Consider the following 24,889-nt stretch of genomic DNA (forward strand, 5'->3'; position numbering starts at 1 on the left):
TCTAATGAGGATGAAAAGTAGACATTGGGGCAAGGATATGATACCTGGACAAGGAGCGGCTTCTGGCAGGCTTCTAGGATGGCAGTTCTCTAAGGTACGGGGGATACATGGGTACATGAATGAACTGAATTGTACATTGAAATAGGGCGGGGAATGCTTGATAACATATATGTAAATAGTTGCAAATAATCAGGTGAGGTGCCTTTTGGTTGTTTGGTTATGGAGTTATAGGAACTCTAAAGTTAAATGTGCTTGGTTCGGGGAAATTTCAAGATGGGTGACCTCTTGAGAAGTTCTTGAATTCGCTAAAAGGATAAACCGTGAGGCCAGTTGGGAGCCAAAGCGGACGATATCTCATGTGATTTATTTCTAGTTCGTTATAGTAAAAGACGCGATTTAGTTCTAGTTCGTTACACTAAAAGACATGATCAATATAAAAGGAAGTTAGAAGGAAGAAAATTAAAAGGTGACAATAATGTTGATGATTGTGCTAATTTTTATGCTCAGGTATTTTTTTAATTATTTTATATATTTTTATTATATTTTTTATTAGTTAATATATTGATATTTTATTTTATTTTATTTTTCAAGGAGTTAGTGAAGAATTTAATAATTAAAATTGTAGAAAGAAAGGAGCTTATTCTAGTCCATCTTCCTTTTTGATAATACTGATTTTAAGTCTTTTTTAGAAGTTGACAATGCTATTAATGTTATATTTTCTTTGAAGACAACATAGATATTTTCTCGTATAAAGATACTAAAAAGATACTTATAATATACTTTCTTTTCTCTTAATTAATCTCTCATATGAAATGATAATATTATAATATCTTTAATATATTTTTATTTTTATTGTTATGTTTTAAAAGTTTTAATAATTTATTATATTTATTATATTCTTAATTTTATTTTATTTTTATAGGCTGATGAATCTCAAGTCTAAACATTTCCCCAATTCAAATTGTTTCTCTTATTCATATAAAAAAGAATATTATGCCTATTTTTTATTTGCAATCTCCCTTTTTCAATGAATTTGATTCATATGGAGAAATTGATTTTTCTAAAGTTGGAAATAAAGTTGTGAATGGATTATATCCTTTTAGCAATAATATTGGAGAATGTCCAAACTTTTTAGATCGAGAAGTTTTTGATGTTTGGATTGATGAAGAATTGAATAAGAGGAAGAAGTAATATTCTTTTATAAATATATTTATTTTTTATTCTTTTAGTTTTCTTTATTTTAAATTTTTGTATTTTTTATTTATTTTAGGAAGAAATTTTATGTTGGATAAAATAATGTAATTTGTCCTGGCTTTGATTTTGGTTCCAGCATTGTTACTATAAAGATATAGTTTCATCAATTGCTTAATTGTGGTGAATTTCTTTCAGGATCTATAAATTTTTCTATTTATCTTTAACTTTTTTGTAATTTTTATTATCTATTAGATAATATACTAAAAATATATTGACAATATACTATTTCTTATTTTCTTTCTCATAGTTAATTGTTTTATATTTTTGGCATATTGATGTGATACTCTATTATTTGAGAAAAAAGAGGAAATACTGAGAAGATATGAAAGTTGATTTTCAATACTACTGATGATTTCTTTGATCATCACATTTCTTTGTGGTGAATGCGCATTTGTTATTTCTGTAAAGCATGTGGTAGTTGATTATATAAAAGATTTTTTAATATACTACAATACTCATTGGATAGAAATCGACCATGTGTTATTTCCAATCAATTTTAAAACTGAAAGTCATTTGATTTAAGACAATTGACTTTGAAGAATATGTGCATTTATCTGTATAATTCTAGGAAGTTTGGTCTTCATGATAAGAGAGTAGCTGTAATAATTGAGTCGTATTTTGTTTTTGTTATTACAATTTTTCCAACGCTTAAGTTTTTTTAATCTTTGAAATGATATTGATACTGCTTTGGTCCTTAGGAAGGGAAATCCATAATTGTTCCTTTTATTACTTCCATGGTTGGTAACTTGCCTTCTTAAACTTTAAGGTATGATTTTATATTAGTTTTATTATTTATTATTTATTTTATTTTGTTAATTTTCTATTTTTATTAGTTGATATTTTTTATTTTTCAGTGGTTGTAATTTTTTATTATTACTTTTACTGAGTATTTTACATCTTGTGTTAATATGTCTACCCCGAAATTTAATGTTAGTGATCTTCATATCCGATGTTGTTGCTCTCTACAATTATACAAGGTTGAAAGAAATTAATGGAATAGTTAGTGAATCAAAGGATTATGGAAACTTTGGAAAGTATAAAGAGAAAAGATTTGAAGGCAAAGAAGAAAAATAATGAAAGAATAATATTTTTAACTTTGGATATATTTTAGTTTTTATGAGTATTTCATTTATATAACATATACTGTTGGAATTATATTTATTTTGGTTGTTGGCGTGATATTGTTATTATATTGAATAGATATATTTTGTTTGGTCCATTTTGCTATATAGTTGTTTATTTATTATTAGAAAAATTCTAAAATTTTGAAAATATATTTTAAGTATACTAGATTTCGTTTATTATTATTTATATGTATACATATATATTATAATATACTTCTAATATTACCTATAAGATATTTTTAATATTTTTTTCTTTGATTAATTTGATATGTTGTAAAATAATAAAAATTGATTTGATTTTAATAAATTTAGTAATAGAAGGTATCATAAATTTACTAATGTTAGAAATTAAAAAATGAATAGAATTTGATTAAATGAATAATTATTTATTTGAGCTAAAATATTCTTTTGTTATTATGTCAAGTTAAGTTGTGAAATGGAATAAAAAAATAAAGAAAGAAAGTAGTTCTTACTTTTTCATTAGTCTAGATTATTATGTACAACTAATAAGAAATTATATCAATTCTCTTTTATTAGAGTTAAATATATGTTATAAGATATTTTTAATATACCAATAAGATATTTTTAATATATCTTTTTTCTTTGCTTAACTTGATATATTGTAAATTGATAAACATTGATTCAAGTCTAATATATTTAGAGAAAGTATCATGCATTTACTGATTATTAAAATTATAAAATTAAATAAGAAATTCCACCAATCTTTTTGTATTAGAGTTGTATATATTATAACATACTGTTAATATTATCAAAAATATTCTTATAGTATACTTTTTCAGTAAACTTTTTTCTATATAGATTCATATATTTGAAATTCAAATAAAATTCAGAAAGTATGAAAAAAATATAAAAACTATTTACTAAATGATTTATATATCAACAATGTATGATTCTTGAAAGTGATAATGAATAGATTCTATATTTTCCTATAAAATTATTATCTATTTAATTTTTCTTTATTAGATTTCTACATATTTTTTGTTATGACCAAGTTGCCTATATTTTCATAGTTATTTTTTCTCGGTGTGCTCTGATTCTTTATTTCTTTAGTCTAACAAATAGTATATTAATTATATTCTAATATTATATTAATTAATAAATAATTTTTATTAAATAATAATACAATTCTATTTTAAGAAATAGAATAATAATTATACTTTAATGTTATATTGACTAATAAATTAGTCTTGTAATTAGATAATTAATTAATAAGTAGTTTCCTAATAAGATAATGTAATAATTCTATCTCAAGAAATATGATAATAATTATATTTTAATATTATATTAACTAATAATTAATTTTATAATTAAATAACAACTTTAATTTTAAAAAATAATATTTAAAATTATAATTTTAATATTATATTCAATAATAAATTAATTTATTAATAAATTTTAATATTATATAAATTAATATATCAATATAATTGATTTTACTATTTTTTATGCATAAATGCCAATTTAAGTAAAAATGACAATGTCTGATTGCATGTAAAATAAATTTAAAAGTAAATTTCTCACTCGAGAGTAAGATTCAGATTGTATCTCCTCGAAACCAGTGTACGATCCTCGTCAAAAAAATGAGAAATCTTCTATTATTATTTCTTTACCAATATGGATCATGTAAATGTAATCAATGTTCCAAAGGATGATGCAATACGAAGATTGTATGGAAAGGATTAGGCCCAATGGCAGAATCATGCAATATTCAAATTCTACTAGAAGATGTATCTGTAGAAATACCAAACCAGATCTACTCTTTTGTATAACCCCTAATTTAAATCTTTTTTTGCTTTTGCTCTTCGGGAAAGTTTTAGCTTTTGTCCTGCTGAATGGCGTTTTCTAATAACTGGAAATTCACTTCCATTTTGTTTCGAGGAAGATTGAACATAGTCCCTTAATGTTTACTGTTGCTAATATCCAGTTCGCATCAAACAAACTATAATCTGCAGGGGTAAAGTTGCAGGATCAACTGCATATTATACTATTTTCAGCAACAACTACTCTACAGACAGCAAGCCTATTCCATTTCCGAGCCATACCATTAGTCCAGTAGACGATGACTTCTTCGACTGCAGCAACAACCGCTCTTATTATTTTATTCTTTATCTTTTCTTTCTTTCTCTCTTTTTAATTTTTATTCTTTCACTTCTTTATAAATTTTTTATGTTTATTTCTCCATTTTTTCATTTCTCTTCTTTATGATTTCTTCTTTTTCTTTAAATTTTTTCTTTTTCTATTCTTTCTTTTTTCTTTTTTAATTTTCTTTTGTTGTCTAGTTTTCTTTTTTCTTTCCTCTATATTACTTCTTTCTTTATTCCTTTTATTTCTTACTTATATTATATATTATTAGTTATTATATGATTTTTTTTCATCCTTCCTTTTATTACTAGTACTTTAATCATGTATATCATGATTATTTTGTATAATTCAATTTATAATTATATTAGTACAAAAATAAGTTTTATTTTTATTTTATAAAATTTTTATTTTTATTTATATTTTATAAATTTTTTATATTTTTATATACTAAGATGAATAAAAATAAATATGAGAAGTATAATATATTTATCAATTTTAATTTTTTTATATATTTCATTGCATTAGTAAATATTCATCCATCCAAATAATAATTTTTTTAATAAATAAAATTACTAAAATTTTACTATTTATCTATTATTATTATTATTTTTTGATATCAAATACATATAGATTTAAACTTTCTTTTCTATCAATTATATTAAATTAATAAGTTGTTCAACATATTTTTATGATTCAAATTCAAAATTCCTACTCTTTTACTCTTTTATTATATTATATAATAATCTTATATTTAAATAAGTCATAAATATTATTTTCATTATTAGCATTTAAGATCACATTTAACTATAATATAAAATTTATAGTTTATATTTTTATGAATGTGTCATAAGTTATTTTTTCACTAAAAAACTATATGATATAGCTTCATAGAATTTTGCCAAATAAAATCTCATAGAAAACTTGATCTTCTTTATATATATATATACAAAATTTAGTAGTCGTTTAACCGTGTGTTGTCACGGCCGTTATTATTATTTTAATCATAAAATTGAATTCACAGATAAAACTTAAAATAATTTCAATATTAAATAATTATTTATAATATTTTAAAAATAATAACAAATTAAATATTTTTAAATTTTTATGTTTTAGATATTTTAAAATTTTATTAGTGTAATAATATAAAAACTATTTTAAAAATATTTATTAAGTAATTTTTATATTATATAAATTAATACTATAAATGTAATTATATTACTATTTTCTTAGGATTAGAAATTATTGTATAATTAAAAAATTAACTTGTTAATGAATATGATATTAAAATATTATCTTTTAGAATTAAAATTATTGTCTAATTTATAGTTAATATAATATTAAAATAATTAACAAGCTATTTTTTAGAATAAAAATTATTAATTAAAAATATAACTTATTAATTAATAAATAATATAAAAAACTATAAAATTAACTTAATATATAACTTGTTAGTGAATATATATATTATTGAAAAGTTAATTGATATTTAAACAATCAACTTAAATAAATAAAAAATATATTTTTTTTGTACTCCACCCAAAAAGCAGCGTTTTTTTCTTTCTTTCTGGTTATTCCAAATTACAATCCAACTTTCTTTTTTAATTAATAATATAGTATGTAATTACCAAACTACCTGTTGTTAATTAAAATAGATGTTATCACATGCAAATAATTTTTTATATAAAATAATAATTTTTATAGAAAGGTTAACAAAGGTATTTTTTTTAAAAAAAATAGTAATAAATGAATGACTTTACAATTGAAAGTAAATTATTCTTTTGGGAATGTAAAGAATAAAAAAAAAAAAAAAGAACTTTGCAACAAATTATGTACTGTATAAAAAAATTAATGACAAATTTCTATCATCCTAAATTGAGCAAGAAATTATCCGTCGTTAAATCATCACAAGAGTCAATCTGTCGCTAATAAAGCAACTCTTCATTTAGCCACGAAGCTGTCTATCCTTACAGAAAAGTAGCTGTTGCTAAAACATTTGTAACAATTAATTTAGCAAGAAACACGTCCCCACAGCCAAAAAATTTCTTGCTTGTTTTGTCCGTCGGCAATAGCGTTGTTGGTGAATCGAAGCTTATTAAAAAGAAAATTATTTTCATAATGCTTGGTTTGATTGTGGTATAGGTCACACATTACATGTAATGATTGCTTTAATTATTTTTTATGCTGCGGATTAATATTGTTTTCCTAAACTTATTGAATGGCTATTATTTAATTTTTAGGTGGGTCAAAATAATATAATAAATATAATAGTACATTATAAAAGAAAAATATAAACAATATGAAAAGAATAAAAGTATTTTGACAAAAATGCAGGATTTTCTTAAAAAATGCTAAGCAATTAAGCATAGTACCCTAAAGAAAGAAAAAGGAAAAAACAATTCTATGGCAAATCCTTTCGGCCGAAAGGAATGAAAAAGGCCCAACAGGTCTCCCGCTGAGATGAGAATCAGAATAGTTAAGAAAAGAAGGGGCAGCATATCAACCTTAGAGTGTAAGGAGATTGGAAATGGACAGGCTTTCAGCTCTGAGAAAGCTCTCGGCTGCGCTTAGCAGCAGCAACAACAGCATTCATTAGCACTCCACGGAATCCGCCTTTCTCCAATTCATGAATTCCAGCTATAGTTGTCCCTCCAGGTGATGTAACATCATCTTTAAGCTCACCAGGATGCTTCCCAGTTTTTGTAGCCATAGATGCTGCCCCTAAAACCTGCAGAACCAACACAAAATATTCTCACTAACCCACATAAATGGATTTCAAGCAACAGGATTGTTCATTGGAGGTGTGCTAGAACAACCAAATTCTGTGGTTTTAATGATTTGCAACCTGCAAGATTTTGTTTCTTCAGGTCTGCAGGTCCTGGTTGCAGGCACTTCATTTTCTAGTAATTTTGTTAGTACTGATAAGAGTTTATGAGACTTGAAGAACTGACGTTCTTATTATCACTTACCATGTATTAGATTTAGATTAATACCAACGTGCCATAGCCAATCAAACACAAGCTTAATTATCTGTTAAATTTATGAAATAAATTCAACTTGTTAATTATTATCTCAACTTTTAAGACATATTTTACAGATGCTATCATTGAATGTACAGTTCTCTGAAGCATATATACCAACCGAATATGTTTACCCACTAATAATCAAACAATGTAACAGTAAAAAAAGATATTTCTCCTATTTGTTCTGTTTTCTGCCCCTTTCAGTGCAGCTGCGGCAAGCACAGTTGTAACGAAAGAGGAGGTGACTGAAATTCTAAATGCAGATAACACCAGTGAACAGCAAGATTTCTTTAACACAAATTATCATCATTGCTTGTAACTTACAGTTTGGGAAGCTAATCTCAGGGCAAGCTCTCGAGGTAGACCTGCAGCCACACCTCCATCAGCCAAAGCTTCGATTGCTAAATATACATATGCTGGACCACTTCCACTGCTCATTTAAGAAACAGAGTATTATTACATTACAAACAGAAATACTGCCAATTATCTATTATATATAAACTATAAACAATAATTATTGTATGCCTATTTGATACATATTGAAGTCTTGTTTAAAAACTTAAGCAAGACCCTACATATAATGATATAAGCTTGGAAAAATAAACAAGATTCCAAGCAATGGATATTCATCCGCATTATTCTATTTTCCAGAGAGGTATCATACCTTAGACCAGTGACTGCATCAAACAATTTCTCATCAGCTTTCCAAATCTTACCAACTGATCCAAATAATTTAGCTATTAATTCTCCGTCGTCTTCAGTTGCAGCTCCACCCAAGCTCATTACTATTCATAACCAGCAAATTAGAAACCATCACTTTCATACAATATAAACGCATGAAAAATAACATATAAGAAATGCAAATTGAGAAGGAAGCAGAAGAATCTGAAGAGAGTACAGGGTGGGGAAGAGAAGGATAGTAAAAAAGAAATCTCAAGTCAATTTTGGCCTGTTGGATAAAATTGCAATTAAATGGCACAGTTTCGCCTAAGTTGCCAAAATTAAAAGCATTAGATATATTTTGCAAATTTGCAATACATTTGGCATTCCTTTGGTCATTGAGCAGAAAACAATCAAATTCTGTATGTAAACCTTTATAACAAGCAACAAACTCTGCTTTTTTTTTTTTCTATGCGAAATCAGAATAACCTAATTAAAAGCATTAGCTATAATTTGAAAATTTGCAATACATTTGGCATTTATTTGGTAATTGAGTAGAAAACAATCAAATTCTGTATGTAAACCTTTATAACAAGTAACAGCGCTCCACCTTTTTTTCTATGTAAAATCAGAAATTGACCTAAACAGTATATATATTCTGCATGGAGCTCTCAACCATTAATCAGAACTGAATATGATAATTAATAGAAAGGCCATAAAGTACCCTTGCAATAGTTACCATGCCACCTTGCAGCAGCATGGAAATTCTAAAACCACTTCTTTTACAATATTTTGTAGACAATAATAATAAATAAATTTGCTGGAAATATCAAAGAAGAAAAACTTACACCATGAAAATTCAATAATTGCAATGACCATAGCAGCACATTTCACAAGTTGGCAACATATAATGGAATTTCCTTTACATAATACATTTAATGCTACTTAATCAATAAGCAAGATAAAGTAATATAAGCACTGAAGTACAGAACTATACCTGTTGCTGCCTCACCTACGGCAGCAGGAGTATTTGGCATCACCCTAATAAACCGGTTGTGACCAGCCCACTCCTAAACTAAACCAAAAACAAACATTGCTTCAGTAGAATACATGAGAGTCTGAAAGTTTAGAACTTAATGATGTATCAAGAAACATGATGGCAAAACACAAGTGAATCAAACTCATCAATTACAAAATAAGAATAGTCCACATGAAACAACTCTTACTCTAGCGCAGGCATATAGTAGATTAAGAAATACTGTATTTCCTTCATTTTATTTTTCTCTCTTTTTTTTTTATTTGCTTAAAATTACTTCCATTTCAGACCACCATAACAATCAAATATCTATTATCAAGAAATTCAGACCACATCACCAATTACTTTTAAAATGCATATTTGGCCAAATGCTAAAATGGAGATCTAATTTGCTATATTCTGGGAAAGAAGATATATTAGAAATGAATGTTCTATCAGCGCCTCTCAACAGACAACTGGATAAATGTACATAGTAGCAGAGCCGAGCTAAAGAACACTACATCTCAGGTTTTCTAACAGAAAGAAGGGACAGTTATTTACCTATAACACTTGTACCAAACAACAGCATGTAAATCAAGCAAATTAACCAAGTTTTTTGCTGTTACAGTAAACTAATCACAAAACACCACATGGCATAACAAAATGGATTAAGGTGGCAATAAAAGTGGCACTAAAATTCATCATTTTGTTCCAATAATCTATGTGAATCAGAACCTTAGCTGACACTATTAAGGGGGAAACTATGATAGGGGTAGATTAAACCTCTCCAAGCACAGGTAATGAATAAAAATAAGACAGGCAACTTATATGGACTGACAAATGGCCCACCTTTCTCCCCATTTTGATATTATTCCCACCAACTTTTAGACATGCATACAGATACATAGAAAGGAAAATTTTTGCTAATTCTTTTCGGGATACGTAGTTCATAAGTTGGAACACAAAAATAGAAACAGGATCATTAAGTAATGAATGGAAATGGTAAAGTGGGAGTAACCTAATGTCAGAGAGCTACATTCACAAACTGCATTCTTGCTTATTCATACTCTCATACACACACGCTAATCTAAATTACATCTATGATTAGAACTATGAAGAATATAAAGCTTGCTTATGTCAGCTCTAACAATTAACAACCACTTTATATCTATATTCTTCTGACATGGCGCACTCGAGATGCTGCTCATGTAGTGGTTTTCTTCATTTATTGACCATAATTTGTTGGGGGCATATCATCTAATTAGGGGATAAACAAGTAATAAGTATGTCAATATAATTGTTCCAGTGAGAAAACTGGTACAGAAAACACAAGGGTATGTAACATGAACATATGTTTACAAAAGCCCCTTAAAAATTGTATAAGCTAGAGAAACAGATTTTGAGAGAGAAAGAGAGAGAAGTCTAACGCCCAAAACTAAGACTAGTCAACTCCTAATGCCCAACCACTCTCGTATCAACTAAAAAATAAATAAAACCACAGGAAGATAATACCAACAGAAAAGAACAATGATCCAGTACAAACATACTGATATTCCAATTTTGATAGTGAATCGGCTTAACAGGCAATTAGGACTGGGGTTTAGAATGATGAAATTTCAGAAATTTAGTGTTTGATTTTAGGAGGAAAAGGAAATAAACAAGCTAAAAAGTAGGTTTTCATAACGAATGCAATTCTAAACTGGGCTAATAGAAAATAATTGTAGGTGCTTGCAGTTAAGAACAAAGAAATGGATGGAAAGAACATACTGAAAGGAGATTTAGGAAAAGAAGATTAGAACAAGCATATTAAAAAAATAAAGAACATAAGCTGTAACTCTCAAATACTTCTCCCTCCAACAAGAAAATGACACAACCAAAAATCAGATATACTAAAACCTCATAATTCATTTTCTATTTGCATTTCTTAAATCAAAATGAAACATGATGCATGGTATCACCCACCTTGAGAAATAGATATTAACCAATAAAATCAAATATACAAACCTGCAAATCTTTCAATTTAATTCCAGCAGCAATTGAAACTAGAAGCTTCCTCTTTGTGAGAACAGGCCTCAATTGCAAGACCACATCTTTAACTGCATCAAAGTAAAATATTTGAGAAAAAAGAATAGAAAATATAAAAAGAAAAATCAGCACGGGGAAAATTAAAATATAAGATGGCTCATGCAAATAAGCAGAAAGAAACAAAAATTCAAAATTCATGCCAAAGAGACACACATACTGCTACAATTCAACACTTCAACTTAACTCAAGAAACGAAACCTCAAATCCTATCAGTTAGTTAACTCCACAGATATTTTAGCTCAATTCTTTTCTATTTGAAAGCAATCTTTCTAATGTATTTTGGGATGTTAAATCCTCCTTTAACACTTCAGTTGATATCGTTTTAACTCTATCTATCCCTTGCTTCTTGAACTCATTCCTTTTTCACACCAGTGAAATCTTAAGCCAACAATAAGTATATGTCGAGAAACTATTGACCATTGATCAGTTGCAAGAATCAAGTCAATTTCGGCATGACTTGGTTTCTAGCAACTATTGACCATTCCAAACTTGAGAAAGGACTCTAAAGAAGAATTCAGAAACATAACCATATCCTATTTGAATATCTCATTTTACAAACAAAATTTAACCAGGAAAGAGCAGTGGGTGCTATACCAACTTGGGGTTTTACCGAGAATATGACCACATCACTATCTTCAACAACCTGTTTCCAGTTTAAGAAAAAATCAATAACCAGAAACAAAGTAATATCCATTTATAACAATAATCATAATGAGGCTATATCCATTCACAACAATAAGCATAATGAGGCTAAAAGTGCGAACAATAATAACATTACATCTTGATTTCGAGGGAGGACTTTGACGCCGAAGGATTGGAAGGCAGAGCAGCGTTTGGGATTGGAGTGAGAAGTAGAGATGCGAGAAGGAGGTAAAACGCCTGCTTCTACTACTCCTTTTGCTATACTTTCTGCCATTTTTCCTGCTCCTATGAACCCTATCCTGTATGTTTCCGCTGGAATCGGAATTATCTCCATTTTTTCCGAAACTACACTTTTTCAGTCACTTCCTCTGCCGATAGAAATGGAGAGCAGGCGCAATGCCAAGGTGTTTCGGTTATATTGGGCCTTCTAAAACCAGAGTTTTTGGTCCGATGGAGTTTCGTACGCGTTTCAAACTGCTCTTTTGACATGATTATTCTTGGGTTAAATTGCACAATCCCTCTTGACATTTAGATGATTTACATTCGAGTACTCATTTTAAACAAAATTAATCATTTATTTAATACTCAATTCTCACTCGTATTACTAGAATAATAAACCCTTTAATGCTTATATTCGTTGTATTTTCTTATGTTGCCCTTCTTTTTTCTTGGCAGAAAAAGTATAAATTTGCACTTAACCCTTATTCCAAAATAATCTATCAATTTGTAAACTCTAAATATTTTAATTTTTTGCCCTAAAACTTCCACAAGCAAGCATTCTAATATTTTCAGAAATGCTATCAGACTGTATATTTCTTAACCAGATTTGCCGTAGAAAAATCGAAGAATTTTGTTGCATGGTTATGACTCTTTATTATATCTATCTGTCATCATCTTTTAAGTTTTACGTGGTATTATTTGTTACTCTTTTGATTGTTATTAGCTCGAAAGATTTTTATTTATGAGTTTCTTTTATTTAATCTTTTAATTCTTCATGCTTAATATTATTGTCACATTTTAGTCTCTTTAGTTGAAGCACAATATTGAGTCAGATCAAGCTAACTGTTATTATCAACATCATATAGCAGTTGGTTGACTGTTTGGGTGAGGTAAACTAGTATTGTAGTACTTTAATAAGAGATTGTTTTAGTTCATGCATTGTGGTTGAGTTTTGGTATAATCAAGTAAAGAGACGAAATAGCCTGAGATTTTCAAGCCAAGGATTATCTACTGATCGAAGCTAATCTATTATGTTGTTTATTTGGGTTGTCTTATTTGTGCAATGTTGTTAACTATGTATTGAAATATTGGAGTTTTTTCACATATTATTGAGTTGCTTAGGATAGTGTAAGTAGTAAGTCTAATTTAGGTAGTTTATGTCTTAATCATATGTTTTACTCCATTTGCTTATCGGACATGTTAAATGGCTCGATTAGATTCCGATCAATAGAAAGTTTTTAGTCTTTTTAAGTCATTATATAAAAATAATACAATATTCTTATACAAATAGTAAAATATTTTGCCTGATATATTCTTGGATGGAAATGAACCTAATTTCTTATTTAAATTTTGAATTTTAATTTCTTTATTTATTAACTTTTAATTATACATCTGAATTTATGTTTTTGAAATTGACCAATAGTGAAAATTGTTCAAGCAACTATCTTATAACCAAATCCAAACAACTAAATAAAACAAAAGGCAATCAATTAAATAAAGACATTGTTTAGGAGAATTTGTGTTTTTAACAATTAAACAAAAACTATCTTATTGATCCGGATTTAATTCAACCATTTATATTTTGGAGCCAATATATAAGAAGAGTACGCATATCTTTTAACTTGCAAAGAATAACATTAATTACTTTATTACTTAATTTGATGCACAAAGACTAATCCTTACTTAAGCAAATAAATAAATAAATTATTATGAAAACAAAAATTCTAGAGGTCTTTAAAATGATTGAATTAATGCTCAAGACTCAGCTTTAAAAATTGGTGATCTAAGCATCATTGAAGTGCACCAATGGCGTAGGCAAGATACAGCTTTCTAACAATTTGCGAAAACTGAAAGTGGATGCTGATTCGCCAACAAATGGCGCTGAGACAAAAGAGCTAATTTTCAACTCTTTAATTTTTGCGATTGAGGAGGCATCTAGTCTAGGGAAAGTAAGAGGCCACCACCATTGGACAAATTACAACCAGATGAAACAAAATTCTGTTTCTTTTTTATACCACTTCAATTATTTCTGTATCTTCTACTAGTACCAATTAGAAATTCGGCACTTATTTGCTGATGTGGCTGTCGGATTTATGAAGAATAACTCACCACTTGCTACATCTGTTGCTGACTCAACAAACAGTTATTCAAGTCAGTAATTAACAACATCTCAACTCCAAATAAATAACCCTAAATCAGAAAAATTTTCAATTTATAAAACCTAGTTTTAATTATTTCGATCGATTTATTTTTTTTAATAATCAATTTTATAGCTTCCTTGTTCTTTATTTTAATTATAAAATTAAATTTATAGATACAAATTAATTAATTATTTAATATTTAATATTAATTTATAATAATTTTAAAAATAATAGTAAATTAACTATTTTTAAATAAATTTTTATTCGTTAAGTGACAAGTGGCAAAACTATAAGATTTTTATATGAACTTTCCAAATGAAACAAGACTTGATAATAAATGTTGTCAAAATACTGTATCTAGAAACAATATGCTCAGCTATAATATCAACCGTAAATCATACCCATTTGTTCTTCAGAAAGCTACTACTTATTGATTTATTAAATTAACTATCAAAAGCTCAAAGTTAATTTAAAAACACATCATCAAGAAAACACTCGTTAGAAGATTAATTTCATATTCCAATCCGAATAGGGCACAAATAATTTATAGAGAAGAGTTTATGAAGACGAAGAAGCTACCGATACTATCAATCTCATTTGAGATTTATTTGGATCATCCAAGTGAGCACAACCAATCAACTAATCACTTCATATAATAATGATCTTCCTTAGCAGTAGTTCAAATACACCCTTGTGTCGTTTGATGGTCAGCAAACATTCGTCAGTGTCTACACGGAGGCTGAGCCAATAACAAGGAATGGAGTCTTGAATGTGCGAGCTCCTCTGCAAAGGGACTGCCAGCAGCAGGCTTCTTTGTGGGTTTGCTCTAGCTGACTCTTCCCTTGGTTGTAAGAATCTCTGCTTTTACTTTCTTGTCTAACAATATCGATTAGGGTAGAGCCAGGAGTTTACTTTGGGAGGACTAAATACAGGAAAACAAAAACTTCTTTTTTTTTTTTTTTTTGAAGGAGACTAAAAATACATAATCCTATTTTCTAATTAAAAAGCACTAAGTTTGAAAAGAGATTAAAAAATATAAAGAAAATTTATAAAAGTTTGGAAACACAGGAATGTTAGTGATGGCACTAGTGTCAGGTCTTTCCCATAGTGTTTGGATCTATTCACACTCTGATTTATAAATGGATTTCGATGGATAATAAAAAACTTTCAACCTAATATGACATTGATATTTTGATTTTTTATTTATTTTTGGTATTAGTACTTTTATATCTATTTTAATTTAGGTATTTATTATTTTTTTCCACATGAATTAAGTAATTATCAGATTAGGTCCATCACGCTTTAGACATCGCCACCGGGATCGTTGAGACTCCAGTTTCGAATTTCAAAATTTGTTCAAAATATTTAGGTATCTACTTTTTTTCTTGTCCATTTTTACCGATGTGGCTATTATAAGTGAAAAATTGATTAACCATATCAACAATATTAACTCACTAATAACTTATTCAATTAAATTTATGAGATTCACTTTTTACATTTTTTTTTATACATATTTAGAAATAGACTATATATGTTAAGTATGATAAATTATTAATGAACTGACACTACTGATGTGACAAATTAATTATAAAATATTTTATTATGGATAGTTATAGAAGTTATAAGTATTCTAAATTAAAATAGAAATAAAAGAATTGACGCAAAAAAAAAAATTAAAATATTAATAACAATTTAATATAAGTAATCAAGCAATTTAACCTGAATAAGCCAATGGCCTGGTCAAATGGGAACAATATACTCATAAACTAACTGATATTGTTGTTGCCATCAAGAACAAAACCAGTTATCTTACTTTGAACGATGCTGATTTGAGGAAAAGAATAGAGCAGAGGATTCTACTCTAGACCAAGATATTAAAAGCGAAGGCCTAGCCTTGCAGCCATTGAGAAACATGACAATGCATAGTAGAAACTCACTTCGTAGAACAATTGGATCAAGGACAACAGACGGACAAAATGATCACTGAACCACCTAATTAACCATTAATCTTCCATGTTCCCTACCTTACCAATCCTCAAATAAATAGGAAACTTGACAACTTTCTTGTCTTCCCCATCTTTATTCCAAGCATTCTTGAACTCTTTAGTCACTTCATCCTTCAGAAGATCAACACCCCTTTCCTTAGCTGTTTGATACGCAGACCATGACCTTAAGTATGTAAAATAATCATCCAAGCTCATCACTTTCTCTATCACAAACCTGTGTGGTCCTGTGTGATCAACTCCCTCCACGGGCTCAAATGGGAAATGGATGTTTGTGTACTTGTCATCCACCCATTTTCGCCCTGAACTCCAAAAAGGCTCAGAATCAATGGTGTAGAATGGGTGGAAAACTGAATCAACAGATTCATTAACTTCAGGCACTGTGTAGCACCAGGCAGCAATGACTCCATGAGGCTTCTTGAGTACCCACTTGACTTGCTGATAGAATGCAGGAAGGTCAAACCAGTGGATAGCTTGAGCAATTGTCACTAAATCAACACTGGATTCTGAAGAAATATATTGTTCGAATTCGTTCATTGGAATGACTGGAGGTGTACGTTGATATCGAACATTAGGTAGCTTTGGTGCAAATTCCAATTGTTTCAGGCTGGTGTCTGTGGCTATTACATTCTTGTAGATTTCAGCAAGCTGGAAATTAACTTGCATTAGAAACACAATTCTATAGTAAATGGCATCATATGGGACTATTTAAAGTTGCAATTTCGAATTTTTCGAATATAGAGACTCTGATATCAAAATTTAGAAAAAAGATTTTTCAAAACCCAATATTTTACAGTGGAGATCCAAAAATGGGTTTCAAGATCTAATTATTACCAAAACTAAAACTGCAAATTCACATATAACATAACTCTATAAAAATGAATTATAAGAGAAAGAGGGCTCACAGATTGAGCAGCCTGGCCGCTTCCAGTGCCAACATCCCATGCAAGGCCTTTCCCTGGAGTCTTGGAGGCAATAAATTGGAATAACTCTTGTGGGTAATTAGGCCTGCCTTCTGCATATTGTTTTGCTTGCATAATGAACAATTCTGCCATTTTCTTTTTTCCCTCTGTTTGTTTCTGGTTCTTCAAGATTTTTGTTTTTACTTTGAATTATATCTGCTTAGCCCCCTTTTCTTATATATAGATTTCAAAGATATTGGAGATAATGCAGTTAGAAAGATTCTTTTTGATTTCTTTGTGAGATGTGTGAAATAAATTTATATGTATGGTACTATCAAATTAGAAAGGAAATTGAGGAATTACTTGGGGAAGGTTCAACCCAGTTTCCTTACAAAAGGATGCCATTTTTGACTATTTATATGCTTCTGTTTATCTAAGAGCGTATACATTCTCTTTTTCACGGAATCAAGTCTAATTTGCCTATCCAACTTTTCATTCAAGCTCATTTTGACATGTTTAAAAATAAGTTAATTATATATTTTTTATTATCTTATGAAATGTATATATCATATTTTTTATATATATATTTTAAATTTTTAATTAACTAATTTAAAAAATATTGAAAAATCAGTGCTCATAATGATATGATTTCAGTATTGGTGGTGATAATGAATTTAGCTATAAAATTATGTCGATTAGTTGTTTATTCGCATGTTGCGTTGTTATTATATTAATTGTAAATAGTATAATTATTATTATTATTTTTTATTATAAATTATTAAATATTTAATATTTATTTATAATACTTTAAGAAATAATAGCAATTTAAGCATTTTTAAGTGTTCTTAATTATTTTAAAATTTTATTAATATATAATAATCTAAAAATTAATTTCAAAATATTTATTAATTTACTTGTAATATTATATAAATTATACTATAAATATAATTTAAATTACTGTTTTTTAAAATTAAAAATTACTATATAATTAAAATTAATTTATTAGTGAATATAATATTAAAAATCTTAATTTTTTAAAATTGAATTATTATCTAATTAAGAAATTAACTTATCAATTAATATACACTACCTTTTAGGATTAGAATTATTGTTTAAATAGAAATATAACTTATTATTTAATAAATTATAAAATTATATATAAATTTAAATCTTATGTATAAGAAATAAATATCTTATGTATTAAAATATGAAAATACATATTAAAAATATTTTAAATTTTAAAATTAATAATATATTATATATATTTATATATATATATATATATATATATATTATTTATATTAAGTAATAGGTGTAGGTAATAGTATAGAAGGTTAAAAAATGCGACAGTATTGATCCAATTGAGTAGCCAAATATCTATTTTTAATTTAAAAAATTAATTTAGTTTGAAACTCTTATTAGCTACTTTTCATGGTCTTTTCTTTTTTGAAGCACAAGAAGCTTTTTTTCATGTTATTATTATATATGTGCCTGCAAATCACTTCTTAAAGTTAAAATTAGTCAAAAATATAAAAATATGTGCTAAATTAATCATAAATATTAAAAAAAAAAAGATAAAATCGAGTCTATTTATAAAATTCAAGAGCTAAACTAGAGGTTATTCCCTCATGAAAATACTTAAAAATAAAAAATAAAAAAATAAGAAATTGGAAAAGAAAAATCAATACAAGAGTCACATCCAGTTTTAATTCTTTTCTGTTGTTCAATTTCATTAACAGAAATTGGCAACGGTGAATCATGTTAAAAAAAATTATATTTTTTATTAATCAAAATTCAATCCTTTTAAAAAATATATTAAAATATATGTTTTCTAATTATGCCATATTAAAATATGGCAGATTGCTACATAATTATTTTTTATAAATATCTAGGAATCGCATTATTATTAAAAAGAATAAATTAAAAGAAAACATCTCTTTTGTCATACAATTCTTATATAATTTTGAGTTCAAATTGCTTCTCTCAACATGCAAAAGACAAAAGGGTTTGTGAGACTCGGGAATGGGAGTAGAGAAGGCAGGTCTTAATTTTGGTAGCTTTAACGTCATGCGTGATAGCAGCAATAGATTCCCCACTTAATTTCACTACTTCAACACCAAGTTTTCTTTCAAATGCTCACCGTCCATTCCATTATCGCAAGTTATAACGTGGATCCCACCGTATAGTTTTATGGCTGCACGGATCTATTCCTATGTTATTTTATTTGTACAAAAATTTATATTAATATTTATTTAACGTAACACGCTGATGTAATTTTTTTTTAGAAAAATAATTTATATTCATTAGTTTTATATTAAATATTTATAACTTATATTCATTGAACATGTGTTAAATATTTATTATTTAAATATAAAATATTCATTATTTATTAACTTAATTTTATTGAAAAGATATGTATACTACTATATATATATATATTTATAGTACAACTTTAGCTTGATTTTTTATTTATCAACTGTGTAAAAATAATTTATGTTATGTCTATATTATATATGTTCATTTGAATGAATTAGTAGTATATTTTTTATTAATGATGAATATTTATTGACAAACTAATAAATATTATACCTACAATGAATTTTTATATCAATCATAAAATTTTTTCAATATCCATCCCAAAAACAATAAATTTTTTTATAAATAATTAATATTTTTATTTAAAAATATTGATTAATATTATATATACAAACAATAAACATTGCAATACTGAATAATGAACATTAATATTAATATTGATGAATAATATATTAAATAAAATGGACATGAATATTAACCGTAATAAGTATTAAGTTCATAGTTAATGAATATTTAAATATAAAAAAATTAATTATTATAGAATATTACATCTAATGAATATTATGGATATAGAATATGAACATTAGTATATATAAATGAACAAAAAAATTAATATATATCTAGTCTAATAAAAATATTTTTGACATGTATTACTATGTTTTAACACATATGATTTTTAATCTTAATGTGTGTATTTATTATTGATATGTAGAATTCAAATTTATGTATAATTTTATAGTTTTTTCTATTAATTTATTTATAATTTTTATATTTTTGTATTAATAAAGTCATAAAATATAAAAACTAACAAAGACGATAAAAATATTTAATTTTTATTATTATTTTTAAATATTTTCATTAATTTTAAAATATTAGAAATTTATTTAATTTTATACATAAATTTAATTTATATTATTATTTATAATCAAAATAATTACGATGTACATACAACAAGCGGGTAAAGACTAGATTTCATAAATATATAAAAATTATATTCAAAAATATTAATTTTAAACTTAATTTATTATAATTTTAAAAAATAAAAATCTCATTGTCAAAAATAAATACACATGTCAAAGCAAAAATCTATAAAATCGACAGTAAAATAATTACAACAATCGTATAACACGCAAATAAATGATTTATTTTTTAAATATATAAAGAATTTATTCAATACATAATTTTAATATAATATAATTATTATAAATTTATTTTATTATAATTTAAAAAATTAAAAAGACACGGTACAATATTTGTTTAAAAAAATAAAAAAAATAGGAACAAAAATTTCCGCATTTTACAATCCAAAAGGAAGTGAAATATAGCTCTCTTCCCCACATGTCATGTAGATTCATGGACCAAAGTCCATATTATAACCATTGTTCCATTATCAGCTGGGCAATAAGAAAAGAAAAGGATTAAGTGTCAAAAAGTCCTCAATTTTTTTAATAACTAGTTTTTAAATTAATAATTTTAGAATATTAATTTTAAATTTACTCTTCAATGAAATTATTAACAAAATTTATTGACATAGAATAAACTCTGGCGATAAAAAAAACTGAGTCACTACTTTTGCTGTATTAAAATGTTATGATTTAATTATATTAAATTAATAAAACTCTAAAATTAAAAATAATAATAATTTAATATGCTTAAATGATAATATTTTAGTAATGAAAGAGGTTAACTAACTTTAATTTTGATTCAACTCTTTTTTATTATTACCGAAGTTTATGCCAGATCAAAAAATTTAATAAATAATTTTACTGAAGGTTAAAAGTGAAATCAATATTGAAGTATGGCATTAAAATTTTAAAAACAAAATTAGAACTACATACTAAAATTGATAACAAATGCAAAATATAGGATTTTTTTAGTAGTTAAGCCAAATAAAATAAGATTAAGCTAAAGTTTAGTCTAATATATAAATTAATTCTTATATAATCTTTATTATATTATCTTTGAATTTTGTAAAATTAACTATTATCCTTGTTAATATAAAATTAATATAGTTAAAGAACTAAACAAGTAAAATTATAATTTAATTTTTAAATTTATTATAAAATATTAAACTCGTTCAAATTTAATTCTTTTATCAAAATAAAATAAAATCCTATTTTTAGTATGAATTAGTTTAATCTGATAAAAATAATTAATTAATATTTTTTACTGATTTTAATTTTAGCACAATTTAATTTGAAAATTATTAAAAGTAACATTAGTAAATTACTATATAATTTACTTTTAAATCATTAAATATAATAAATAGTTAAAATTTATTAGACACTAAGATTATATACAAAAAGAAAAAAAAATCTTATACATATTAATTTTAGTTGAATTGTTGATACAAAACTCTATTTTAAGGTACACAATTATCATAATTTTCTTCATTTAATATACTTATTCACTTTAGCATTTCTATTATGAAGCTAATATCTAGATTCTTTAACTAAATTATACATGACTTGTATTAAATTGAAATCTTACTTTTAATATAATTTAATTCTAATATATAATAAACATAATAAATATAATAATAGAAATATTAATTTTATATTAATAATTTAAAATTAAATTATAATTTATTTTAACAATGTTTTTATAAATATAAGAACATCCTCAATAGTGCTTTTTATTTTAAAGAGTATAATTTATATAATAATATAAAGAGTATAATATTTTATTGAAGTCCAATAGACTCTTTATATTTTATTCTATATCCATAAGCATTAATAGTTTTAATTTCTCTTTCCTTTTATTTTTAATTTTTACCAATAAAAAAATAAGATTTACAAATATTAATTAAATTAAATATATAAAAACTTGTGGTGCATTTATTTGAAGTTTGACTGTTCATACGTAAAGAGCCAAATTGACTCTCTACTTTAAATTTTAGACCGAATTGATTTTATATAAAGGGATAGTAGTTAGTTACAAAAAGGAATAAGGTTTAAATAGGCCTCTAAACTTTACACGCGAGGTCAAATAAATTCTTTTAATCATTTTAACTAAAACTTACCATTTCTGGATCATTTTTTGGCCCTTTTTTGGATAGACAAGGCACAGGCATTACACTTTTCTTTTCTATTGATAAAAAATAATTAAAAAATAATATAATTTCTTGATTTGTTAATAAAAAATAATTTTTTTCAAAAACTTAAAATAACAAAATATTTTTTCTCAAATATTATCTTTTTGATATCTCTCACTAAATAAAAAATTTAATCCAAAAAAAAAATACCAGTGAAGAATTTATTTTTTTTCATCCATCAAACAAGCTTAATCCCATAGCACCACTAATCTCCTCTAACACTTTAGGCTTAATCCCATAGCACCACTAATCTCTTCTACGATTCCACAAACACCAAGCCATAACAGCAAAGATGACATCCCACTACATATCACAACACCACAAACTGCTGCCACCGCTCACAGTCGGAGCAACAATATTGATATCACCCAAATCTAGCCATTCAAGCTCGCCCACATCCAGCTGTTTCAAGATCGCCATATCTTTTGCCCATCGAGATGAATCAGTCATTACTAGTTCCACCCTCTACCATCGCCAAAATCTCTACAACAACCATAGACGATAATGATGGCGGCGGTTGAGGCTGCAGGGCGACGGTGCAGACTGAGGTTGTATGAGTATTGATGACATTGATGCTATTTCTTTGTTTTTTTGGTCCTTTTTTCTATCCGATTTGTTTTGGAAAATAATTAAAGATGGTGTGGTTGACACAGCTTGGCTTCGATGGTGGTGATTACAATGGTGGCATTTTTTGGTTTTTCTCTTATCGGTTTGTATTACTATGTGATTTTGCTAGTAATGAGTTCTATTATTGATGGTTTTGTTGTTATTGAAATCGTTATTGTTAGGGTGGTGTTGTTATTGTTGTTGCTTAATGGTGTTGAGGATGATGGGAGTGTTAACCAGGCAATGAAGTTCAATGTGGAGGTGGTAAATTAAAATTTCTTTTCCTATAATATTTATTATTTATTATGAAAATCATTAAACATATATAAATTTTATTTAAGAATTTATAATTAATTTTACTTTTTTTTTTTTTTGCATTCATACACTTTTGAAGGGAGGTATAATGTACTCTCTCATTTTTGTATAAAAAGGGTTTAAATGAGCCATATTTGCTAAGTTTTGGGCTAAAATGGCTATAAAAAGTTAAAAGGAGTGATTTGAACTTCAATGATAAGTTCAAGGGCCTATTTGAACCTTATTCCTTATAAAAATTCAAGATTTTTGATTGAATAATAAAATAAAAACAAGTATAAAAATATATCATGTGGTTTTAATACTTTATAATTTTAATATTGTGGTATTTTTCTTATAGGAAGAGATATGTGATTAAAAATTATGATAAAAAGAAGTATTTTATTATTAAAAAGTATCGATTTGTAAGGATTTAGCCATTTTTACTCTAGTCAACCATTATTAATATATTGTTCATGTTTGATAATATGGATTTTGAATTTAACAATTCAAAATGTTATTATTTGACCATCGTATTGATCTCATCATATCAACGACTTCTTAAACTACGATTTAACGGTCAAACAATAAAATTAGAAGTTGTTAAGCTCTAAACTCATGTTATTAAATATTAACAACATGATAATGATGATTGATCAGAGCGAAAATAGCTGAATCCTTGCCAATTGACTTTTTACTATGAGATATCTTCTTTTTGTTATAATTTCTACCACTACCTCTTTTCATCTGAAAAAGAAATAAATATTAAAAATTGAGAAATAGTGAAAACAAATAATATATTTTGTACTTATCCATAAAAATATATTTAGGACTAATTTATATATTAGATTAAATTTTCAAAAAATAAATAATATTTAATAAATTATATGTTAATATATCTATTGACACATCAACTTGTATAGAAAAACCTACCACCCCCTGAATTTTGGAAGAAATATGTCAGCCACCTAATATATTGATTACTTGAAACCTCTTAATGTCGATGTGGAGGAACGTGCTAAATTTAATTGAGTGTGTTAGCAAAAAGTTGATGCCAAATATTATATGGAAAAACTATAAAATTAACTTTATAGTTTAACCTTTTAAATAAGAGGTTTTATTATTTGTTTTGGAGACATTTTAATATATTGAAAATTACATTATTAACAATTTGTGTTCAAAATTATTAATACCATTAATAATTTGATTATTGAATTTCAAATGAAGTGTGATTGCTGCAAAATTACTTATTAGATAGATGGTAAAGTGTAGAATCTTTTAGTCTTATCATCTAAATCTCATCAGAATTAACTAGAATAAAAAAAAAAAAAAAACTTAAATTATGAGACTATTTTTTTTCTTTAATTTTTCTCTCTAAATTCTATAAATATAGCTAAGTTAGTAAGAAAGGTAA

The 24,889-nt window shown here is 26.2% G+C and overlaps 2 protein-coding genes and 1 long non-coding RNA gene across 3 annotated transcripts; 1 reads left to right on the forward strand and 2 right to left on the reverse strand.

Annotated features, from left to right (window-relative positions):
• Positions 1-6,734: 6,734 nt before the first annotated feature.
• LOC8286644 (pyrroline-5-carboxylate reductase) lies at positions 6,735-12,379 on the reverse strand. Its single transcript, XM_048370189.1, has 7 exons — positions 12,040-12,379; positions 11,856-11,904; positions 11,181-11,272; positions 9,159-9,231; positions 8,166-8,286; positions 7,826-7,931; positions 6,735-7,206 (listed from the first exon to the last, which is right to left on the reverse strand). Exons 1-7 carry the CDS (start codon positions 12,235-12,237, stop codon positions 7,018-7,020), a joined length of 828 nt encoding a protein of 275 aa, XP_048226146.1. The 5' UTR covers positions 12,238-12,379; the 3' UTR covers positions 6,735-7,017.
• A 3,552-nt stretch (positions 12,380-15,931) lies between these two features.
• LOC8286643 (putative methyltransferase DDB_G0268948) lies at positions 15,932-17,449 on the reverse strand. The gene is made up of 2 exons (XM_002531449.4): positions 17,172-17,449; positions 15,932-16,914 (listed from the first exon to the last, which is right to left on the reverse strand). The coding sequence occupies exons 1-2, from the start codon at positions 17,319-17,321 to the stop codon at positions 16,267-16,269; spliced, it is 798 nt and encodes a 265-aa protein (XP_002531495.2). The 5' UTR covers positions 17,322-17,449; the 3' UTR covers positions 15,932-16,266.
• A 5,356-nt stretch (positions 17,450-22,805) lies between these two features.
• LOC125368645 lies at positions 22,806-23,365 on the forward strand. The gene is made up of 2 exons (XR_007214351.1): positions 22,806-23,126; positions 23,232-23,365. It is a non-coding gene; the product is annotated as an uncharacterized LOC125368645 (long non-coding RNA).
• The last annotated feature ends 1,524 nt before the right edge of the window (positions 23,366-24,889 follow it).

The sequence above is a fragment of the Ricinus communis genome, chromosome 10 (genome assembly GCF_019578655.1).
Source record: "Ricinus communis isolate WT05 ecotype wild-type chromosome 10, ASM1957865v1, whole genome shotgun sequence".
Lineage (NCBI taxonomy): Eukaryota > Viridiplantae > Streptophyta > Magnoliopsida > Malpighiales > Euphorbiaceae > Ricinus > Ricinus communis.